Below are 22,668 nucleotides of genomic sequence, written 5' to 3' on the forward strand. Positions count from 1 at the left end.
TTTAAACCGACATTCATACGGTACTCACATTACGTTAAGCTTTTTTCAATAATTCAGTTTAGGATTATATTTTTTTAAAGTGTTTTTTTTTTAAATATCGAATGCGAATTTTTTAAATAAAACATTAATCTATATTTCCGAAAGTAATTCGTTGATTTCGAAATACATAAAATCCAGCTAAATAAAATCCTTTATTGTGTAATTTCCTAACTCGTAACTATGTACGAATAAAAGCATTGGTTTTTAATATTAATAAAAATATCTAACGAGTCACATTACCAAAATTACAACATTAATAATTCCATTGCGCCAATTTTAACTTAAAACCAGAAGCAATCACAATTACTCTAAAATTAGGGTTAAATTAGAAAATCAATGTACTGCGCCGACAGCAGCACGTAAAACCACCCAATCCTTCAAAAATCCTCAAAGAACTTTCATCTTTATTACTATATGGTGTAAAGTTGAAAATGTATTGGATAATTTTGACAATTTAGTATAGGTTGTTGTGCTGTGGTTGGTAAGACTGCGCGCCAAAAATACACGGGGAGTAGACGGCGTGTCTGGCGAGGTACTCCTTCTGCTGAGGCTGAGGGTAAACTTGAACGGGAGCTACTTGCACGTTACTGGGCAAGTAAAGAATAACGAAGTAGGTAGATTAATGTATTAATTTATATTTTGTGTTTTACAAAGAAAAATCGCATTTTTTTCTTACTTACTTTTTTTTATAACGTTTAACACGTTATAAAAAAAAGTACTTGAACGATAAAGTAATTTTTAATAGCTATGAAATGGAAAGTTTTCCATTACTTTATTATTAGAATTATACCTAAGTTAATTAAGACGTTCGGTACTCACATTTCCTGTCACAAAAACAATTGTTACGCAGGTCGTGACTACGTCTTTTAAAACCCCCTTAATCTCTTGTTACTCTATACTCAGTAGTCGCATTTTCAGATATTCGATCAAGACTAGACAAGCCTCAAAAATCTACGGAAATTGTAATCACATATAACAGAAACAACTATTTCAAACAAAAATTGTGAATGAATTCCAAAGTTTTCTAAGTTCTACGTAAACCACGCGTCCGCGTCGTAGCAATGTCGTAGCGGCGTAGTAATAAACTGTGACGTCATCCAATCACAGATCCATCTTGGGTGATGGATATCGTTGACATAATCTCGTCCCTGCCTGCGAATGGATTCACTGACCATACATACACAAAACGGATTTGGATCACTCTCATTTACTAATGGATTTTTGTGACGTAGTTCTTTTTTCCTATCAAAACATTGCAGTGTTTTCAAAAGTTTAGGCAGACAGACAGTCGGTAAAATAATTTGCAATGTTACCTTTTAGCAGCTTAAGGATCTGAAATCCTAATACTGAGAATTTGGTATTCGCAAAACATTAAAGCATTTAGTATATCTAAGCAAGCACATAAGTACTTTTACTTGGAAATTTACTGAAGAATTGATTTGATATGTTCATACGTATATGTATGTACTAGACATACATATAAGCAGTAGGTACACACACATTAAATTGTAAGAAATAATAAACAGACAAGTGGAAATGTACAAACGCCCACAGTTTTGACAATTATAAAAGCTCAGAGGATGATAAAAAGATCTATTTATTTTGTTTCCCTGACATTTGGTCTAAAATCATCCCTTGTTTTGTCTACGACATGTTTCATAAATACCTTCTGTGATTACCAGGGTATCATAACAACAAAGGATGTTTATACTTTCGCGAAATATCAACGGTCATGGGTAACAAAGATATAAAAACATGTTTACTTAAAGCTTAAACTCTGACCAAGGAGTTTATCCCATTTCTTCAAGAGAAATCCTGCGTAGGTGTCCTAAATTGCAAAAAAATAAAGCTTCTATTTGTCTTGCAGTGGTGTACTTTGAAACTGCTGAACGAATTTTCATAAAACATAATTTCTTACACAGAATCGTTTCAGTTACGAAGGTGAATAAAAGCACTGAATTATTAAACAAATACGGATGAACAATAATTACGGAAAAACTAAGCGTGCGTGTAGATTTTTTTTTTTTTTATAAAGACGATACAAAACATAGTAGTTCGTTACATGCACATGACACACAGACCCGAAAGAACAATTTGTGGATCACACAAATAGTTGCTCTTGCACAGAGAGTGCGGGAATGGAACCCGCTACACCTTGCATGGCAGCCAGTTACCCAGCTAACCGCGCCAACCATGCAGCCATTTATGAATACTTTTTAAGTCAGATGCTAATAGTTAGGTAGAAACTAAGATACATTAAAGAATATCTCAATCCACAACAACTCCAAACAATACTAGATACCTAATATGTAGCGAATATAATTGGCAAAGTTAATAAAAACTGCGTGGATGACCCTCCTTGAACCCTCTTCCGTCACTCGGCACTCTAGGTCATAGAACCGGAAGTTTGGAGTCTGACGCCTAACGTTTGGTATGTACCGGAGTGAAATATCATTGGTTCCTGGGCCCGAGTGAACTAACTCTGTTTATTTTTAATACAATGGCTAACAAGCTGATGGGTCACCTAATGGTAAGCAAAGCAAGTATCTATTAAACAGTAATCAGCGCCGCCCATGGGCACCCACAACACCAGAGAAGTTTCCGACCTTTAGAAGAAGGATTGAACCTCTAGTAAAGTATTGTGTTTATTAACAATCGATGTTAAGTCATGAGAATTAAAAATCGGATAAAGTATGTCGATAGAAAGAAACGATATCAGATTGATAAGCCGATAACTATTTTAGTACCGACAGACAACTTCCTTATTTTGACTGCGAATTAATATTTCAAAATATGAGACTTATTAATGTAGGATCCAGTACAATATTTTAGTTTGAAATAACTTATACTAAAGTATGATTTAATAAATGAAGAATCCTTTATTTCAGATATTAATCTAATAGGTTGCAATAATCGAATCTTCGCTACGAGGTACCAGGCAATCATGAAGCCCAAGATCTAAATAGGCACTAATTCTAAATTCCACAAAATTCCAGTAGTATTGTTAACCGGATGCGGACGTGAGGTGAGGTCAGATGACCAATGGCCACGTTCTTCGAATTTCGAGTCCAGCTTCTGATAAACATTTCTCACTCGGGTTTGATAACAGAGAACATTACTTTGATGTAGTTGAATGCCGATTACTGATTGTAGGTACTCGATGTAATCAGCGAGACTAAGGATGTGGCGTATTATATTTGTCAAAGCTCAAGTGATTATTTTTATTTTATTAGGAGACCTACACTTGTGTTTATGTATGATTAAAAGCATACATAGTCAGTCATATAATACTTATATACAAAGTGTGAATGTCTCGTTAAACTAGCGATTATGAGCGTATCCTCTACTTAAGAAAGTTTACTTCTTCAAAGCAATTTGTTCTTGTTTATCATAAAGAACTGCTGACAAGGCATAGTTTCGCTTATGACAGTTGTTAGAAGAGAAAAGAAGAGTAGAGGTGTTACCCTGACATATATGTATATTAAAAATAGTGTTATATAGTCAGTTTAATCGATAGAAAACCGTGTAACCATGCTCAATATTATGGTGATATCTATTTACAAATATTATACTACTGGTTCATTTATATGCTCCCCGGGGATCGCAAGCGGTATGTTGTCTTACGAGTATGTTATAGTAATTTCTATTTTTACGATATAATGTATTTTCTTATCCTTCGGTAAATGTAGATTTATCAAAGTTTGATGCAAGTCTATGCTATGTTATTTTAACAAGAGATTTTATTTTGGTTTATAATTTTATAATAACTATCGTGAGACATACTAAATTACCTAAAGCTAAAACGGTTTACTCACGTATTAGCTTTTCACTATGAATGTACGTGAGTAAACCGATTCGTGGTCGGTTTCCAGGTAAGGTAGTGTATTGTCGGGTTTTTCATTTTTAGAAATTTCAGCAGTAGTACGGAGTCATCGAGCAGAGCATATTTATTATGATTAACTTGTTAGTGATTTAATTCGTCTACAAAACATTAATAACTTCACTAACTCAAATCTTTTATTTGCTTACTAAAATTACTATGTATCGTTTAATTACCTAGATACGTAACTAGCTTTGATTAGTTACGATTAATTAACTCAAATAAAGTTTATTTGACTACGATTTAGTTTAACTCTCTATCCAAATCTTATTTCCCTTAGGAAACAGACAGACAGCCTGTTGTTAATGACTGCTGTTTCACGTGATATGAAATGAAATGAAAAAAGTTTATATACGACACAAAACAATATACAGCTTGCAACAAACGTTACTTATTTGCTACAACTACATTATTATTTAAATTCCATTTTTTATGATTCTTATATATTAGTTTACATGTATTATATTTTTTATGCATATTAATATATAAAAGTTCACTATAAATTTTAGAAGATTACACATGATATTTACTTAGGTAGTAGGAAAATAAAAATAAATATTACACTAAACGTTTAGTAGGTACCTAGTAAGTAGTATAATTATACACCTGATTGAAGATGTATTTAGTATATTTATCGGCTTGCGAAGAATGCAGATAAAACAATAGCCAGTCAGAGCGGTATCGCCTGCCCAACGAGCTGCCGACATTATCTTCCGTTGGAGATCGTGGTGACACTGAGTTCTAAGTGACTACTGACTCCCGCCCTGATAGCCATCAGCAGGTACTTTTATTTGTTAGGTGGAAGTTTTCTGTGGACTACTGTACCAAAGTTATGTAGTTTATTTATTTAATACAATTACAATTTAGCTGTGCTTAGTGAATGACTTTTCTTTGTTTTTATAAGTTTATTAGCATTGAAAAATGGTTAGGTGACTCTTGAATGTAGTTCACTCAACTTTACTGAAAGTTAACTTCCCTGTAAATCAGAGTAATTTTTATGGACGTTATCAGCCGCAGCCGCGTCCACCTACAACATAAAACGTGATCTCGAAATAATTAGCAGCGCGCGGCGCGGCAAGGTGTGAAAGCACGGACAGCGGGCGCGGCGCGGCGTGTAGCGGTGTAGCGGAGCCGGTGGAGGGACCCAGGGCGGGCGGAAGCTGCGACGCATCCCGCCCTGGCTGCATCGCCCCTCCCCCGCCCGCCGGCGGCCACCCCACCCCGCGCGCGCCCGCTCCCACCACCCGCCACCCCGCGCCGGCGCGCTGGGCGCGTGCGCTCGCCGGCCGGCAACTCAGTTCGGGACCGCGCCGCGCGACAGATACACGTGCGTCTCTCATGACAAAACGCGGCGTTTGAAACGATCGAACGCACCCCAATTTTTATCTAACCAGTGACAGAGAGGGCAACCTCTCAATAAGTAAATCGTAAAAATGGCTTCTCAAGTGGAAATGCCGTCAAGCTTGTTCTCGGACTTAGGAGGCGGCGGAGGATTGGTGGAAGACCAGCGCGCGTTCCAACTGGCGCTCGAGCTGAGCATGCTGAGCCTGGGAGAGACGCTGCCCGCGACCACCTCGCTGGCCAGCCCGCTCGGGTTCGCGCCGCCGCCCGAGGACCGCGCCAAGAAATCGCAGAACATGACGGAGTGTGTGCCGGTGCCTTCCTCCGAGCACGTCGCCGAGATCGTCGGCCGCCAAGGTACTGCTGCACGTTCCATACGCCGCCGCTTGTTGTCACGCCGCCGGTCGCCGCCGCAGCCGGCGCGGCCACGCCGAACAGCTGTAGAGGTTATTCGGTGTCACGGCAGACGTCGGGGTTGGACCGCGCCACCCTTATGTAAGGGCGCACGTGCCACCAGCCGCTTTGAGGTTATGTTCGATCACAACCAACACCCAGTGACAGGATCTCGTGCCAATACTCGACGACCGGCGAAAAATTCGCAATGTTTTTGTTTTGTTTACCCTCATAGCATTTGTTGATGCGCTTTATCCGATGGTCGCACCGCCAGCACCGTGCCGTAGTGTTGTGTAGCTAGCACGTAAATATATACGCTGTACATTCCTCGCTCTGTAGTTGTACTCCACCGTAGTACTTACGTACTCCTCGACTCCTCGTCCGCGAGACTGAAAGCTCCTTGAGCAAGTTAGGGGCCCGGGGCCAACTGTTTCGAAATAATTCTCGACACATAATGTTGAATACCTACATTTTCTGTGTAAACTCTCGCGCTCGGTTATTAGTTAGTGAAATTTATTTTGAAATTCATTACGTAGGTATTTATCGGTCAAATTGACCAAAGTGTAGGTCAAAGTTATTGTTACGAAACTTTCGAAGTGTATCGTAGTCGTAGGTATTTTACTTGGCGATAGTTCGCGTCCATTAGTTGAACATTTCCATTAGTCATTAAATTGCATCTATAGTAAAATATTAGGAGGCTACCCACAAATTGTCATTATCTTGCATCATCTAAAGTCGATCTAATTTCTCGGTATCAGTCCTTCCAAATTGGGTTTCGAAGTCGAAAAAACTATCGGTTGCTTCTAATTAAAAGGTACAATTCGGCAAAAAATGTTACCCAAGGGTTGGTTTTCTTTTTTGTAAGGGATGAGCAAAAAGTTACCGACAAAGAGGTCCGAAGTTCTGTATCTGGCACTAATTTTTCAAATGTATGCGCTCTCTGCGTAAGAAATCAATTATCTATTCGTTGAGTTAGCAGAGCGGAGTTATTATACAGGTAGGTAGGTTACTGGGAGAATGTTACACTCTGCCAGGAATTCGCTTCACCCTTGGAAACATTTTTTGTTGTTGTTTGCTTTAAAGCATTTCGTGGGATAGGTCAAAAGTAGGTAGATAGCGTAGTTCGTAGTTAGTTAAATAAATATTGCATTTGTGTCATCCATGTTTCGTAGTTAGCACTATTTTATTTCACCTTAATCACATACGTTTTTATTTTCAACATGCACTATATTTACCATCTACCTAATTAGTACATGCTATTTCATTTGGTATTTATTTCTATTTAATACCTAAACTTCGTTGGGTTTTCCCCTCCGATATTTACTTGAACACATAACTCGTTTTTACCTTATATGTACATTATAATAAATATAATAAGTTAACACGACCATTCCCACACTTAACAAGAATTTATCAGTAACTATCGGAAGTACATTAATTAATATTTATGACGAAATGAGATTACCTGTTAAACACGTACGTAGGTAGGTAGGTGCATAACCTACGACAACCTAGGATCACTAATAATAAAAACACGTCATTCCTTTAGTCTAGAAACTTCTAATGCACAATAACAAATCATTTGTGATTAAATAGATTATACCTACTACTACCTACTCGAAAAAATAATTAATGTTAAGCTCATAAAAGGCAAAAAACAAGAGCAAAAGTCGTCTTGGTACGGAATGTCATGCAAAACCGACAACAAACTACTTAATTGAACGACAAAGCTTAATAAAAATACCTACCTAGGTAATTAAAATAAACATTTTGAGAAATTTATATGTTATAAACGTACAAATATAAACATTAAGTTTGAAGCACTCATTAACATAGTATTATACGAATTCACCTTTTGCATTGGACATGGGACAGGTTGCTAATTGTCATTCGATTGCTGAACATAATTACTATAGGTAGCTATGTGTGTACTTGCTCTTTTAAGACAAACATGATTCTCTTCACAATTATGTGGTCCTGGTAGCTCTGGGCTCTTAATTGTTATTTATTATCACGCTGAGATGACAGGGTACATGCAGACACTTTATTTCGCATTGAACTTGATCGAAGTAGGTTTTAATGAGAAAGGGTCACATTTCCCGCGTTTAAGACATAAAAATCTTAATTTGTAGCTCATTTTTCATATTTAGGGAATTAAAGATAAAATTACCTCGTTAAATATTTATTCGTAAACAAACAATAACATAGAAAACTTAAGTTCAGCAAAAAATGCAAGTATACAGTAGGGAATAACATTTAAGTAGGTACCTAATTATGATATTAATATTAATTCAATACCGTTTTAATATAAACTAAAATCCGCTCCAAAAAACGGACCCTGATTATGCCCTGCAGCCAAAGAATACATCAAAAGATAAACACGAAATATTAAAAAAGAAAACTAAACAATAATAATATCGCATTATACAAAAACTGGTACCTATTTCGATCCGACCCGTTTAATAGTGGCCGTTTCGCTCGGAAACCTTTCCCATAGCAGTAGAACGAAACAATAATACTGGTACTATAGGTAGGTAGGGTATATAGAGGTCCCTTGCATTTCCAGACTAAGGAACTTGTAAAACGAGAGCAAAAAAGGCAGCTGCTGACTTACAACTGTGTCTAACTACGCGCGTCCTATAGTACGAGTTGGAGAGTTTCGCACGATGCATGTTCACCTTGCATTTTGTTTTAGTTTTATGATTTAGGTTGACATTATTTGGTGATTAAAAAGGATTTCAAAAACCTTTTAATGTTAACTAACAAAATTATGGAGAAATGATGTCTCAGACAATAGCAGAGGTACTCTGCATACCGCATCGGGGATAAAAGCCGTGACGTTGCAGCGCAAATTTGTTTCAAGATAAATCTTTTAATGAATACCTAGTTTTATAACTTAGACATCGTCTGGTGTCTTTTAAAGACATTTAAGAATGAAAACAAAAGTTTATCACATTCTAAGGAGTAGTAAAATATAACAGGATGCAATAATTGTAGTTTCAAGTTGAAAGGATGATTAGGAAGAGCATAAACTTAATGCGATAACTAGGGCCGCAGGTTTCAAAACAGTTGTTACTTATATTTAGGGCGTTACGTTCTGTTTCCTTCGGTAAAGTCAGATCGCCACCGAAACCCATTTGATAAAAACTAAATAGGTTCATGTATCCTTAGTACTTTGCAGTAGCTTTGTTGTAATTTTGAAAAAGTTTTCATCAACTGTATTCAAAAATAATCTTGTAATCATTTAACTTCATCTTATAATCCCTCTATTATTACTATGTAAGTAGTGAAAGTAGTTTATTTTCGTCCTGTTACCAAGATTTTTCTATAAGCCGTGTCTCAAGATAAATCTCTGTACCATGAATACATTTCAACGTAAATAAACTTATGCAAAAAATGCCAACTGAACAGTGAATTGCTTACACAAATATTTCTAAGAAACTCCTTATTTTTTTAAACCCCCTGGTACAATAGACAGTAACTCAATACTGACGCATTCGGCACAAAATCATTCCGCCTCGAAGACTTTTATGAAGAGGTCCTTCGATATGGCACATTTAAAATGTACCTGTACTTTGTGTACCCTTGCTTCTTTCGTAGACTTGTGGTAGGTCCTTTACTCAAAATTATACAATCACTACAAATCCATTGATACCAAGATTCGGACTTTGACCGACATAATCACAATATTCATTCACGTTTAGCCTTCGCATGAGGCATCGCTGGGCAAATTTTAATGTAGGAGGCACTAGAACAAAAGATGGTAAAAATAGAATTCCTTGTATCCCTGGCTATACATTATTGTCTATTGTAAATTCGTGTCAAAACCTAATACGACCTTTTAACAACGCACTTTTCATACGGTGTGAATATTAAAATGAGCATATCCTTTGATCGACAACTTTTTACAGGATTTTGAACCTTACACACATGGTAATAAAATGTCAAAGCATGAGACATCTTTGTTTGTACCAATGACATCTGTTCGGAGAGACAACGCAATATACCAAAAGGTTGTTTAAAATTCTCGCGTTTACGCACGGACGGCGTGACGTCACGTCCGGTTGTCGACTCGTGTCGGACCCGCGTTGACTATCGATACGATTGTCGATGATTGTCTCGATGTCGATGTCGATCGGACCTCCTGTCGGCGCGTTTGTTGTTTTGATTTGTAGTGGCGCGCCGAACAACGTTTTTGCATCTGAAACCGATGTAAGGTGTACTGTCCGACTGTCGAGGTGGTATTTACACGAATCTATACATATTAAACGTATAAAAACTGTATACCTAATAGTTTTTACAAGACGTCTATAATCTTTTTATTGTGATCTAAATAATGTTCAGCTCGTAGTGATCATTGATCACGAGCTTGGCATGCGAGCTATGCCCGTAACGTTTAGTTCCAATGTTCCCAAACCACGATGTTTCGGTGAGTAATTCATCCCTGTCCGTCACAAGCCGGTTCTGGATGACGAGTCGCTACAACCGGTTCTACATCAATGACTGCTTACCCCTCCTCTCTCTCTGTTTACTCCACAAGATACTTGATGACTTTTTTCTCAACAATAACTCTCGATTTTGTCGTTACTAGGCCGTTTCGTCTATCTTACTAACCGAATTTGATAACATCAACAATAAAATATATTCATGTTATAAATCTGGATCTTATTATGGACGGGGAACAGAATCCGAACAACTGGAAACAATGTTTGTTGTATGCAAAATAAGAACGCTATTGAAAATAGACGCAAGTTGTATTTAACTTAATTGGTGTAATTTTCGTACATAAATGAAAGAGAAAACAATCTCGTAAAGCACACGTGCGAACGGAATGTACTAAGATCGCAACACTGGCTAGGCAGTGAACGCCAATCGGCAAGATTCGCAATGTGGCTCGGCGTGCGTTCCGGTCGACGCCACCGCAGTCAGGGTCAAGGCTTCGGCTCCTGCATACTGCTGCTAGCCTGGTGGACGCGAGCTGCGCCGCTGTCTTGTACTATTCAATTTACCAAGCGGAAATGGGTTGGTAAAAGCGAAACTGATAGTATACTTATTGAATATGCGATTCCCACGATTCTTATATGAATATTAGCATTACCATAAACGTTACAAATTATAAACCAACATCCTTAAAAATAACTCTTTATTATTATTTATTGTGTATTGGAAGTAATGAATGTTAATGTAAACATTCATAAATTTACTGGAACGATAGCTAAATTGGTTTGTTAACGGGCAGGCTGATACTACTTTAACAAGATTACACAAATCCTCTCTCTAGTCGCTGACAATTTTTGAATGAAACTACTCTGGCGGTAAAAAAATAAACAAGCATGTGTCCCGTCGTCGTTGCCAAGACGTCCCAAAATTCCAGGGCCCCATTTTTTGTGCGACTTGACAGATGCATTCTGGGCCGCCGGTAACCGCATCTTGCATCCTTATCGTGCATTCGGAAATGAAATCTACGGCTGTATGCGTTTTGTATCAACTACGTCGAATTTGAGGGTTATTTTAAGGTGCATTTCTCCGTCCTTGTTGCTCGGAGTGGCGCCATGGCCGCGGGAAGGAACGGCCGAGCCCGAACTAACTCGCTCCTGTTTGTATTGCGCACGTCGCACCAACAGCATTCTTAAACATGGTTACTTTTTGTTTTCGAAGCGGAGCACTAACTAGCGGCGAGGCGCAACGAACTAGAAATCATTTGGAATCATAGCGCGTTGCGAAAGAACAGCGTGACGTCACGGTGCGACGGCACCCCCACGTCTGCGAAACTTAGGGACCCTAATGAATGACTTCCTAATTGCCGCGGCAGCACGAATAAGCCCGTAATCCGGCGCGAAAACCGCTACTGCGTTTAATTGTAGACCTTGAGCTGTTTTGTTTCTGAGCTTGAAATCGAATGTCAGACGTCTCGCGACATGTACTCCTGGACGAGAGTGGCTGTGATCGGATCGTAAAGTCGCAACGACGTGACGTGGCAGAGTGAAATGGACTCTTATTTTATGAGCTATTGGATCTAATTTAGATTGATCGAGCCGTAAATTATGTCATCACGGGTTAGTGGTCGGCGGGGGCAATGTTATAGAGCGACAAGTCGATATGCTCCCGCACTAATGTTGACAACAATCCATCTCGGGCTGTCAGCCGGCGCCGCGAATTAGACTCACTCCCATTTCGATTTACTCTTTATCCAGGGCTAGTAATAAGCGGCCATCCCGCGGGCGACTTTCATTATTCCGCCTTACACGGCCTCGGTTATTTTCTCAGAGAACTATGCGATGGCAATTTCTGTCCGAGATTAATTTATTTGTCGCGGACTACATTATTGTTGGAAAAAAATGGAGCGTACGTATTTCTCGTGAAGGTTTAATGACAGGATATGATGTTAATGTCTTCGAGTCAAAGTCCGAAGAGCGCAGATGTGCAAAATGTTGTCGCCATGAAGAATTGTTCCGTTCTACCTAGCAACGCCACATGTGTGCTATTACGAACATGTACCACTCCATTATACTGGCTGATTAATGTAAGGTTTAATATACCGAAAGGCAACACAAATTAATTTATTGTTATTAAATATTCTAGAACTAAATTACATCTGAGGACTAGTAGTAAAGTTGATTCCAAATAAGTGTGCATGGCATTGTTCACTAATAGAAGAACCATCAAAGAAAGTTATTACTTTTGGCAAAAATTCAAACTAATATGGTATAAATAAAGGCTTTAACATGGTACCAAGGTTTTCGCCCGAGGACGCGGGCAAGGCATACTACTGACATGAGTCGTAAAGAATAAATAAACATTAACATATAGGCGTACAATCTACACTTTACGTGAATAATAGAAAAATAATTAAAACATCTGCTTTCCTCTAGAAAATGAAAAGTCAACCGGTGTTATTATCGGTTAGTGACATTATAATAAACGACCAGTTTACAAATTCCTCCAAGTTACCGCTGGGGCTGCCATCTGCCAACCGTCTTGCAACCGACGCGCGCGCCACCTGCCCCAACCGTCTCCACATTCACATGACTATTGATAGTCTAACAATGGCTCACTTATCTACCGATAACAAGAAAACACTATTAGGTGGCGTCTAATAAATTAGATTTAATGAAAACTAATGATGAATTAGTAACAGAAATGTGGATTCAGATGTCATTACAAAGTTTTGCAAATAGATACACGTCTCGATCCATTCTTGATGACATTACTGGTCACCAAAACTATTCAGTCTCGCTCAGCAGCGATCGTTTTAATGGGTGACTGTTGTATGACCACTTTAAAATAACAAAAATAAAAACGGAGCCAGGTGCTGCCTGTGGCAAATACCTAGTACCCGAGTTACAGAATGTCGTCTATTTATACTAAGGACTGGTCACCAATATTAATGCCATTAAATACATCTTCAAGCGTCGAGCATGCCAGCTTAATTATCCCGCCTCCTTACACACCATTGATTGTTATTTTCGATTTAAACATTTGACAGTCGTTACGCCTCTTGTTTATGAACGTTAGAACACATGTTACTATTAATATTAACCGTTCCGAAATCTGTTTTAAATAAATTAACACCGATATCAGTATTAGAAGTCAACGACTCACTTTATAAATTAAAAGCCTAAACAGTAGATTATTTCATAATACTGTTTACAAATTATTGTCCTACGACAATTTTTCTATGTTTGAATTGCACCTCAATCGTCTAATGCTCTTGTTATTTAATGTTTTTTTAAAGGGCACTGACAAAGCTCCATTCTACCTTCAACTGTCAAACATTGGCACTGGCAGCTGCGCTTTCCGTTTGGAAACGTTGCGCGGTGTGCGTGCGACCCGCGAGCGGCGCGCCGCGCGGCCCAACGGTCGTAGCTCGCCACCACCGTTGGCACGACACTTCGTAGTTACCGCAACTAGTTATTTCATTATCACTGTAGCAGGACTATTCATACCATAGAAAAGAAAAATACCTTATTATTCATACAGTAACAAAAAATATTATGTTTATAATTTTCGTTAGTTAAGTACACTGCATTTCTTTATCATTTAAAATGTTCACAAATATTTCTGGATAGTCGATCATTTTAGAATACTTGCGAATTTGCTTCTTTCGTCAACCGAAGTTTCTAACTAAACTTTCATTGGTTTACACAAGTTTCGCAAGGAATGAGTTTTATTTGTCTACGCGTGTTTTTCCCGACTGCTTTGCCACTGTAGTAGCTAAGTACATACAACTTTATTATTATCCAAGAATAACTCGAACGTGGTGTTTAAAATAAATGAGCCAAGCTGATCAGGGCGGTAACTAACGTACTAGAGCATCATAAGCGTAGACAGGTTTAACCGATTTTAAACGATGATGTAGCGTCCTTTGAGCTCCCGACTACTCGGAGCCCTTTAGTAAAGCTCCCCATGTGAAGTGGGACAAACAAATGCTTAACAATTGGACGCGTCTCGTACCTACTTCGGAAGTTTTACCGAGTAGTATTATAGAAGTTGGAATGATTCATTTTATTAGTGACTTATTGCGTATTTGTTACCGGCTGCGGACGTAGGGTTATCGCTCGTCTATCACAGTAAGCGGAAATTTATAACTGAATGTGCGCACACGGACAAGACGGATGAAAGGAGTCAGAAGCGACACAAAACGAATGCGCCGAACTCAAGGATCGGTGCGATCGCTGACCGCTCGCACTGAATGAGCTGACAATTTTAACGCTCGGTAAACTAGGTGCCATTTAAACTTTTGTATCGAACAATACGATGCAAGAGCAAAAATAATTTCTTATCTTGTGGAACGTTGGGGTTGTAAAATGTTTAACACTTGTAACAAAAGGATGGCTGTTTTGTCAGGAACATAACTGTATCTTAAAGTGACCACCGAAAAAAAAGGTCCTTGTGATTGTGAGAGCTCGGGCCGCTATTAACTCACGGGGTCTTTAAATTCCCGTGAAAGAGTCTACCTGCTCCTTCGGTCTACCTGCGCACTAATCAGACTTATACCATAAATTAAATGCGCGTTTAAACTTTTGGAAAGGGATTTATGGCGACGTCGGAGTTCATTATTGTCGCATTTGCGTATGTTTCTTATCTGTCATGTGTGGGGTAGCGCACGTTCCGTGTAAGTTATGCGCTGTATCCGAGACCGTCAATGGAGGATAAAGTTGAATTTGTTTACTTGTTTGGATTATATTAATTTATGTTTTCTCGAGTGTAATATTTGACTCATGGTGACAAAATGACGTCTTCTCTCATTAATACGTATTAAAAGATCATCTCTATCTGTATATTTATAAAGTAGTCGTTGACATCGCGAACCTGTTTACCAGAGTCGCAGAAGTCGAGTGGAGGTCTAGTTGTGAAAGACTATAGTGCGCGTAGTGGGTGGCGAACTCTCAGCATGTAAGCCGATATTTCCCTCCGTGAAAATGTGTTCAATGGCCGGTGTCGTATTGCCCCGGAGCGGGCGTCCCATGCGTGTCGAGCCTTTAGATTTTCGTCTTGCATGCCGGTACATTATTTCGCGTCGTTAATTATTGTGTACAGGATTTTTTGTACTGTTAAGGCTCACATAAGCCACCTGTCGGTATCGGAGGTAGTTGTAATTAAAGATTGCGCGCCAGCTTGCTCGATAAAAGAAGTTCCTCCGGTCACTCCGGTCCATACACGTTCACCTTCAATACTTGTGTATTTAAATAAATTGACAGTACTTTATCGACGGCGATTGTTAATCAAGCTAATGATGTTCATGGCATGTGAGCTGTTGTAGTGTATCGGTCCGCGGTGGTCGCGTTCGGACGGCGGCGTTAACTTGGAGTCGATGGTTCCCGGGAGGAGGGGCGCAGCTGGCGGAAAGGCGCCATCTGCCGTGCGGTGCCCCGGAAACGCAATTTTGTTTTGTTTTCGAATTCGGAATCAGTTCGATTCTTGGTAGTCTGCGATACTTACATTGTAGTGCTGCAGTCCTCGTCATTAGTGGTGGCATGATGGCGGTGTAGCGGTCGCAGGCGCGTGCCCGACTCGTGTCATAACTGACATTAATGAATTACAATTCAAATTGTAATAAACCCAACTCGTATAAAAAGGAACTATTAATTTTACATGGCCATAAAATTAAGGGGTCAAAACATTGGCAGTTGTGCGCCGTACAGGAAAATAACTCAAGCGTCCAAAATTAATTTTTGATGGTCGTAGAAAATAACGTGTGATATCGACACGTGGTTTTGTATTTATATCATAAACAAAACAATGCATTACTTAAATAATTTCTTTTAGTAATGGTTTTGGTAACTTTTTTTGGTAATAGGACCGGGTATGATTGGGTTGGTTTGCCTGTGTTGCCTTTCTACCTTCTAGTGGAGTAGGGTGGATGATAACACAATATTACAGAAGTAATGGTACCGGAATTAACATTACAAAAAAATAGTTATTTCGAAATTTGGTATTTCCGTACGAAAAGCCGTCAATCAGTGTTGGGAACATCTGTCGGTTGCACCTGTTCAAGTTTTTGCCGCCGCCCGACGCGACGTCGCACAACTCACGACGCTTCGAGATGAGGCCCTCAGATAAGATCCTGAGTCCCTATACTTTTTGATTTTGATCATAATATTCCTAAAATCAGTCAATTTCTCATCTTCGCCATTTTGAACGATATTCATAAAGTAACAATGTTTAAAGTAGCCATTTTCCACAGCATTGCTCAAACTCTGCAACAGGATTCTTCGACATGCAATATACGTTTATTTTCTTGCATGAACAATATAATGCACAACTCCTTGCAGCGGCCTGGCTCGAGGCATCGCCAGAACACATTAAAGTCTGGTTTCAATAACATAATTTAAAACCGACCAATTGCGTCAATCAGGGGCTCCTTTACAGACATTTACATGGCAATTGACACCTGGGGCACGATCCATGGAACTCCTCTTTTTACATCAATTGGAAAAAATCGCATACCTCGCCGGCCCACGCACCGCCGCTCTGTAATTTCGACTTCTGTAATTGAAAAATGTCTTCCGAGGGATACGCGCATAATGCGTGCCGTGTCTGCGCTCACAACAATAGCGACAGACTAAATGACAGCCGAGATAAACTGCCAGTGTTACCGTGTTCGATGGAACGATTCCTTTTCGTATATCGATAAGTACGAGCATCGATAATGACCGCATTAAATAAACTATAAAACGATTATATCACGCGCTCGCTGCGCTCGGAAAGCGAGAGCCGCGGGGTGGCATTCCTCAGTAATAGTCCTTAGAATCGAGACGGAGCACCGACATCCTTTCGCGACAATCGATTTCGGAGTCGGACTCGGCGGACCCTATTCGTTCGCTTTTTACAAGATGGCACACGATAGGTGCTCACGCGATTCTTGCATCCTGACAACAAAATTGCTATCATTTCACAACAATCTGCGAAAAGTAGCAGTGTTGTACATTACAACCGTTAATGAGGAATTTCTACCACAGATGAGTTTACTCATTTACGATGATTGTTGTGCATCTGGTTAACATCCTTTAATTAAAGTGTCTGTTGGTCCTGTCGGCTGTAAATTAAGTGAAGAAGGATGCGAATTGGATCATTTTCCGTAGTGTCTGTAACAGTCCCGTCATCCATCCGTCATTCCCTGCCTTCTCCTGTACATAACTGAATAAATGCTAAATCGCTAACCTTTTCGCCGGTGGTATTGAACAACAATTTTATTATAATTGGCAACGCGGTCAACGATTCTTGGAAATTGCCTTTTTTCGTCCCTTTACTTCCAACATTTAACCGATCTTGTTTTTGCGTCGGAATCGCTCGAATGGACCTTTGTTCTCCGCCATATTGTTTTTAATGTCGAACAGTTGGCAAGGAAACAACGAAAGTGAGTGAAAGTCTGCGGTGTGATCTATTGTGCGACGATTAGCTAACGAAATGTAAGGGATCGCTTTCTGCGCGAATTTCCGCTACAATAGAACATGCAACATTTTCCAATAAGAACGTTAGAACGAACGAAATCTGGTTAGAATTCGTCTTATTTGAACAAAATTGAACTGGCATGTGTAGTTTTTCTAATAGGTGTTGTTGACACAGAAACACAGTCCCCGTAATGAAGGGTAGCAGGGCGAGGTGTCGGTGTGGGAGCCCGGGGGAGCAGCTGACGGCCGCGCGCCCAGCCGTGACCCGCCACCATTCACACAGAACATGTATGCACTGTAATCATTACGCCCTGCTATCATTATTCCAAAATATAACCTTATCAATGAGTTAAAAGTCGACTATTTATTTAAAAAAGAATCAATTAATTGGAACTGGTCTCCATAAATCAAGTTTTTAATTATTAATAAGAACAACGTTTGCAATCGCGTATATTTTATCCTAAATACAATACAAAGGCAATAAATAATCGATTCGATATTTGAGGTATGTCCGTGTAGTCATTAAAATGCCGACGACATTTTTAACAAAACCAGCATACCTATCTGTTTCGGCTAATTCCATATTCTGTGGAGTATCTCACGATTTTGGACAAATCTGACTGTTTAGTGACCACATTAGTGTGACCTTCCTCTCGTCCCTTGCATGCTAATAATTTGGACTAGCCGACGGGTTATTGGTTATTTCGGAAGGTCAATACTAAGTGGCGGGCTGGCTGTAGAGCAGCCGCAGTTGTTTGATGTGGCCGGCGTTTCATCGGACGATTTATTTCACATAAATATCGGCGGCAGACACAATGATCCACAAATTCATTTAGATGTTTATCACTTTAAGGCGAAAAACTAATAACGTCACTTCTCTCGTGTGTCACAATAGGTTCGAAATTTACGAAACCTACCTTATGAATTTCCTCAAATGACCCAACATTTGTGTAGACAAAACTATAAAACATTCGATTACTTATTTTCTATTTTAATAATTCAATGTTCAAGTAAGTCATTCTGTTATGTTCAGGTTTACAAGGGAAAAGTTCATTTCCAATCCCATTCTAACTGGTCTGTGCAAATGACTTAAAATAAAATTTCCATCCATATAGCTGCTAGATAGAACAAAATAAAATAATAGACTAGTACCCGGAAAACATAGGCCATCAAAAGCTCCATTACACAATTAACACATCAAGTCAGTCTCGAGCATGATAACTTAAACAGACAATTGACTTTTTGCAGTCTCGGTATCTATCTTGGTATCTTTTTATATAAAAATCTAATTGAAATGCGAACAATAAACTTCAAATTAGAACCTCATTAGAACCACCCATCACCAATTTGGCACATAAGTAATCTAACTCGATTCAAGTGGCGAAAAATCGTGACTCGAGTTTTTTTTACCAATTTTCGTCATCGACTGGGCGCGGATCAGGCAGACCCAAGATCATAGATCAAAGTGGTAGCCGCCGGGTTGACAGATGTTTTGATATTTCGCAGATTATTTTAATATATGCACGGATGACTTACTGTGCGCTGGTGGCCTGTTTTTTTGTCAACAAAGTTACTTGTAAGTGACTTTGTATCGGTCGCGTTCGATAGCACGGTGGTCTCTCGCCACCTGGCGAACGAACCCGGAAAGTAAAATGTCAATTTTATATTCTCCGCACCAGTAATATAGTCCTCGAAATGTTTTTATTTTATTTTAAGCAACTTTACGTGACGATTAGTTGCGAGCTCATAAACGAGACCCTAATATAATTAACGAAGTAATCGTCCAAGACGCGTTCCAAATTTAAATGCAAACGCCGCAAATGGTGGTCACGTGGCACATTTGAAAATCGAATAATCGTTTACGGTTGGATTGGATGCATATTAGTTGCGCCCTCCGCTGGGTTGCCAAGCTAACGCGGTCAGTTCCCAGTGCATTGCACCCGGTTACAAAATAACTTAATGTCTTCGTCATTCGAGACAACTTTTTGTGATGTTTTGCCACAATTAAATATGCATTTTTGGGTGGACCCCAAACTTATTATCATAATTAATTTTTAAATCGGATCCTTTTAGCGACAATGTTTTATTCTTGTTTCAATGTTCCAAATGTGTAACAGTCACCGGGTAATTTATTGTGTTTGCGAAACTAATTTGTGCGCGAATAACAAATAGCTAGGTAGATAGATACCTATCGTATTAGGAGCAGTCTGTATGGGAGGACAACACAAGATTCTTTGTGTCACTTTACGACATCATCTGTTCCGGCTGCCGGTGACTCCGGTGACCTAAAGACGACCTATTGACAAAAAATAAAGCAGCCCATTCACGAGCATGACATCTTTAACAACCTTGAACTAGTTAAACCGGGCGGGAATTAATCTGCGAGACATGGCAACACTGGGGCGGCGGGGAAAAAAGCTCGGCGATTCGCCGTACCGCTTAGAGCAGACGTGTTATTATCTTATTATTATAATATCCTATTATCATGAGCCGCGGTGTTGCTCGCCTGTACTGGGTATGCTATCTACCTAACACCGCGCTGAGATAAAGGAGCTCGCATCGCCGCCGGAGAGGACGCGGCCCTCCTCAATAACGTTCTTGCAAATCTTAATGGAGGACAAATCTGTTACGCATTATGAGAACTGTTCATAAACGAACCCCACCTGTTCGTATTTACGAGTATTTAATTATTTCTGCATCGTATAAGTTTTATGGTATTAAATTATTATGTACCCCAATATTAATGCCACAAAAAGCCGTGTTCCAAATAAATCCAAGGTAAATAACAGAGTTTTTGCTGAAAGCGTCTAATCTAACAGTTGTTATTTTTTCTCGAATGCATTGCGTCAGCGCTGCACTATGCAAGGGTCACACGCGAACCGTTTGATGTAGGTCTAATAGCCACAAATCATAATCATCGAGCTTAGCGGAATACTGGCCAAAAAAATGAACATATTAATCTTAATTCTACGTTACCATAAATAACATTAAAGTTTTTGTTAACAGTAAACTATGAGAAACGGGCCGATGAAATATTGCGATACAGAAACCCTTTTTTATTTAGACATCAAATTGGCCAATCGATAAATAAATACCCAAATGAGGCTACGACTAGCATAATATGGCCGTTACAAATATCAAATTAACTGGCCCCGCCACACTCGCTATGTATAACATATAAGTAAGTAGTTATTTGTACAATATAATGACAGGTTTGGTGATTGCCTCTCCATCGTATTGTAATTATGAATCATAAACAAAGAGCATCGAGTTTTTGGTGGTCCAAAAAAACTGCTAAAAACTAATCTGTTCACAGCAATTAACCTATCAGGCTTATTTAGCGTTGAAGGTCGCTAATAATAAATGGGTGCTACAGTTCCTATACAGGAGACTGTCAATCTCGTTTTAAATATCAGTAATTACCGAACAATACGAACACATACGTGATCGAATGTTAACCGCCGCCGATTGCAGCAGGAATGCGTGCGTTTCTTGAAATTACACTCTGACAAAAGATTTAGGTCTTGTTTTTGAAACTTTTTTCAAAAATACATTCGGTCATTTAATATAATTTCCGTGTAAACGATTCAAGTACAAAAGTACCCGGAGGTTTACAGTTCGTGATGTAATTGAAGGCAATACAAGCTTTTTCAACTTGGAAGCTTCTATTGTTCTCAACACAAAACAAAATATACTTGTATAAAAATGTTTTGAAAGAAAGTTGAATTTGTATGGTTTATTTTCTTAAATATTTCACCATCACTTGTTTTCATGGACTAGGACAACAAAAACAAGAAGAGCTATCGTACGTCTACGTACACATAGACAAACCAGTTCTGCACTATGCAGCTCCCACACATGCAAGGCTTCCCTATAAACGAGCCCTGCGGTAACAACCCGTCTGATAGATCGCTTCATTTGATACTTCTGATGACCACTTCCATTATTATGTAGCCCTAGTCAGTTACCACATAACAGCAGCCAATTTACACGTGTAAGATAAGTAATTGTTTTTTTCTCATTTGCATAGTTAAGAATTTAAATCTAAAAATAAAATTATTGGGGATATTAAATAATTACTTCTTTGTCGTTGAACCCACTTCCTTGTGGTTTCCTTTGCGAAGGTTCACCAGAAGAATAAACTGAGTTCGTTTTATTGTCAAATAGTTGTTTATGTTATACGTTGATTACGAAGTACGAACACATAAGTATTATTGAACCTTCTAGGTTTTTAAGCAGAGATACAATTTACTCGTTCGCGTTTCCCAACGCATTTCGTCTCAATCTCCAATGCATTTCATGTTCTTAAACTGCTTGTATCCTTACAGCCAAAGCATTATTCAATAAATGTGTACATGCACACCAATATCTGAACATTACATACATCCGGCGCGCTGGACTTTCGTCTGCCGCGCCGGGCGCATGCGCCATTGTCCGCCGGATGTCTTGCGGTCACACGCAATTTCACAACCTCTGCACTCCCCTGCACTCATGAATGATGCACTCGTAAGTGCCAGTTATTAGCGTGGACGTGAACTAACCAGGGATAATGCTCGCTATACAATATCATCAAATAAATTACACTTCAGCCAAAGGTCTTCGGGTTTTGATCTAAAAGGACGAGACGATTGAAACAAAACACCTACCTATTACTCAGGCGGTAATTTGTAGCACAAAAACTGTGTAACTATTAATGTGATTAGCTGTAAACCTGTAATTACTACAGGCAGGTAGATATTACGTACTTAAAGTGAGCTGGAAGCGTGATGCTTTGGACCGTAATGAAACAATTTTAATTTGTTTCGATAACAGTGGACGGTTCACAAAAACATCACGTTTAGCGAATTAATTGGTTCACAATGGAGGTACTCGGCTGGCTGTGACCTAGACGGACGAATTACCGAAAACACTAACCGAGCTAGCAAGGTTATTAGTACACTGGAGTTGATTTGATTAGCCAGCGCAGCATCCATCATCTCCTGAAGTTTTAATAAGTAAATGGCCGGCGCGAGAACAGTTCCGTGTATTTTTCAATACATGCGGTATTTGTTTATATCCCGACCTACCTCGATGTCGCTTGCGTGGGATGCTGCGGCCTTCTATCTGATTTATGCATTTATA

The 22,668-nt window shown here is 39.2% G+C and overlaps 1 protein-coding gene across 1 annotated transcript in view; it reads left to right on the forward strand.

The window, feature by feature from the left end:
* The first annotated feature begins 5,201 nt into the window (after positions 1–5,201).
* LOC118274064 (RNA-binding protein MEX3B) overlaps positions 5,202–22,668 on the forward strand; it is a 47,336-nt gene continuing 29,869 nt past the window's right edge. The window contains exon 1 of the mRNA XM_035591419.2: positions 5,202–5,617. Coding sequence (XP_035447312.1) covers positions 5,353–5,617 — 265 coding nt within the window. The 5' untranslated portion in view covers positions 5,202–5,352. The remainder of the gene's footprint in view (positions 5,618–22,668) is intronic.

Source organism: Spodoptera frugiperda, chromosome 3 (assembly GCF_023101765.2).
Source record: "Spodoptera frugiperda isolate SF20-4 chromosome 3, AGI-APGP_CSIRO_Sfru_2.0, whole genome shotgun sequence".
NCBI classification, from domain to species: Eukaryota; Metazoa; Arthropoda; class Insecta; order Lepidoptera; family Noctuidae; genus Spodoptera; species Spodoptera frugiperda.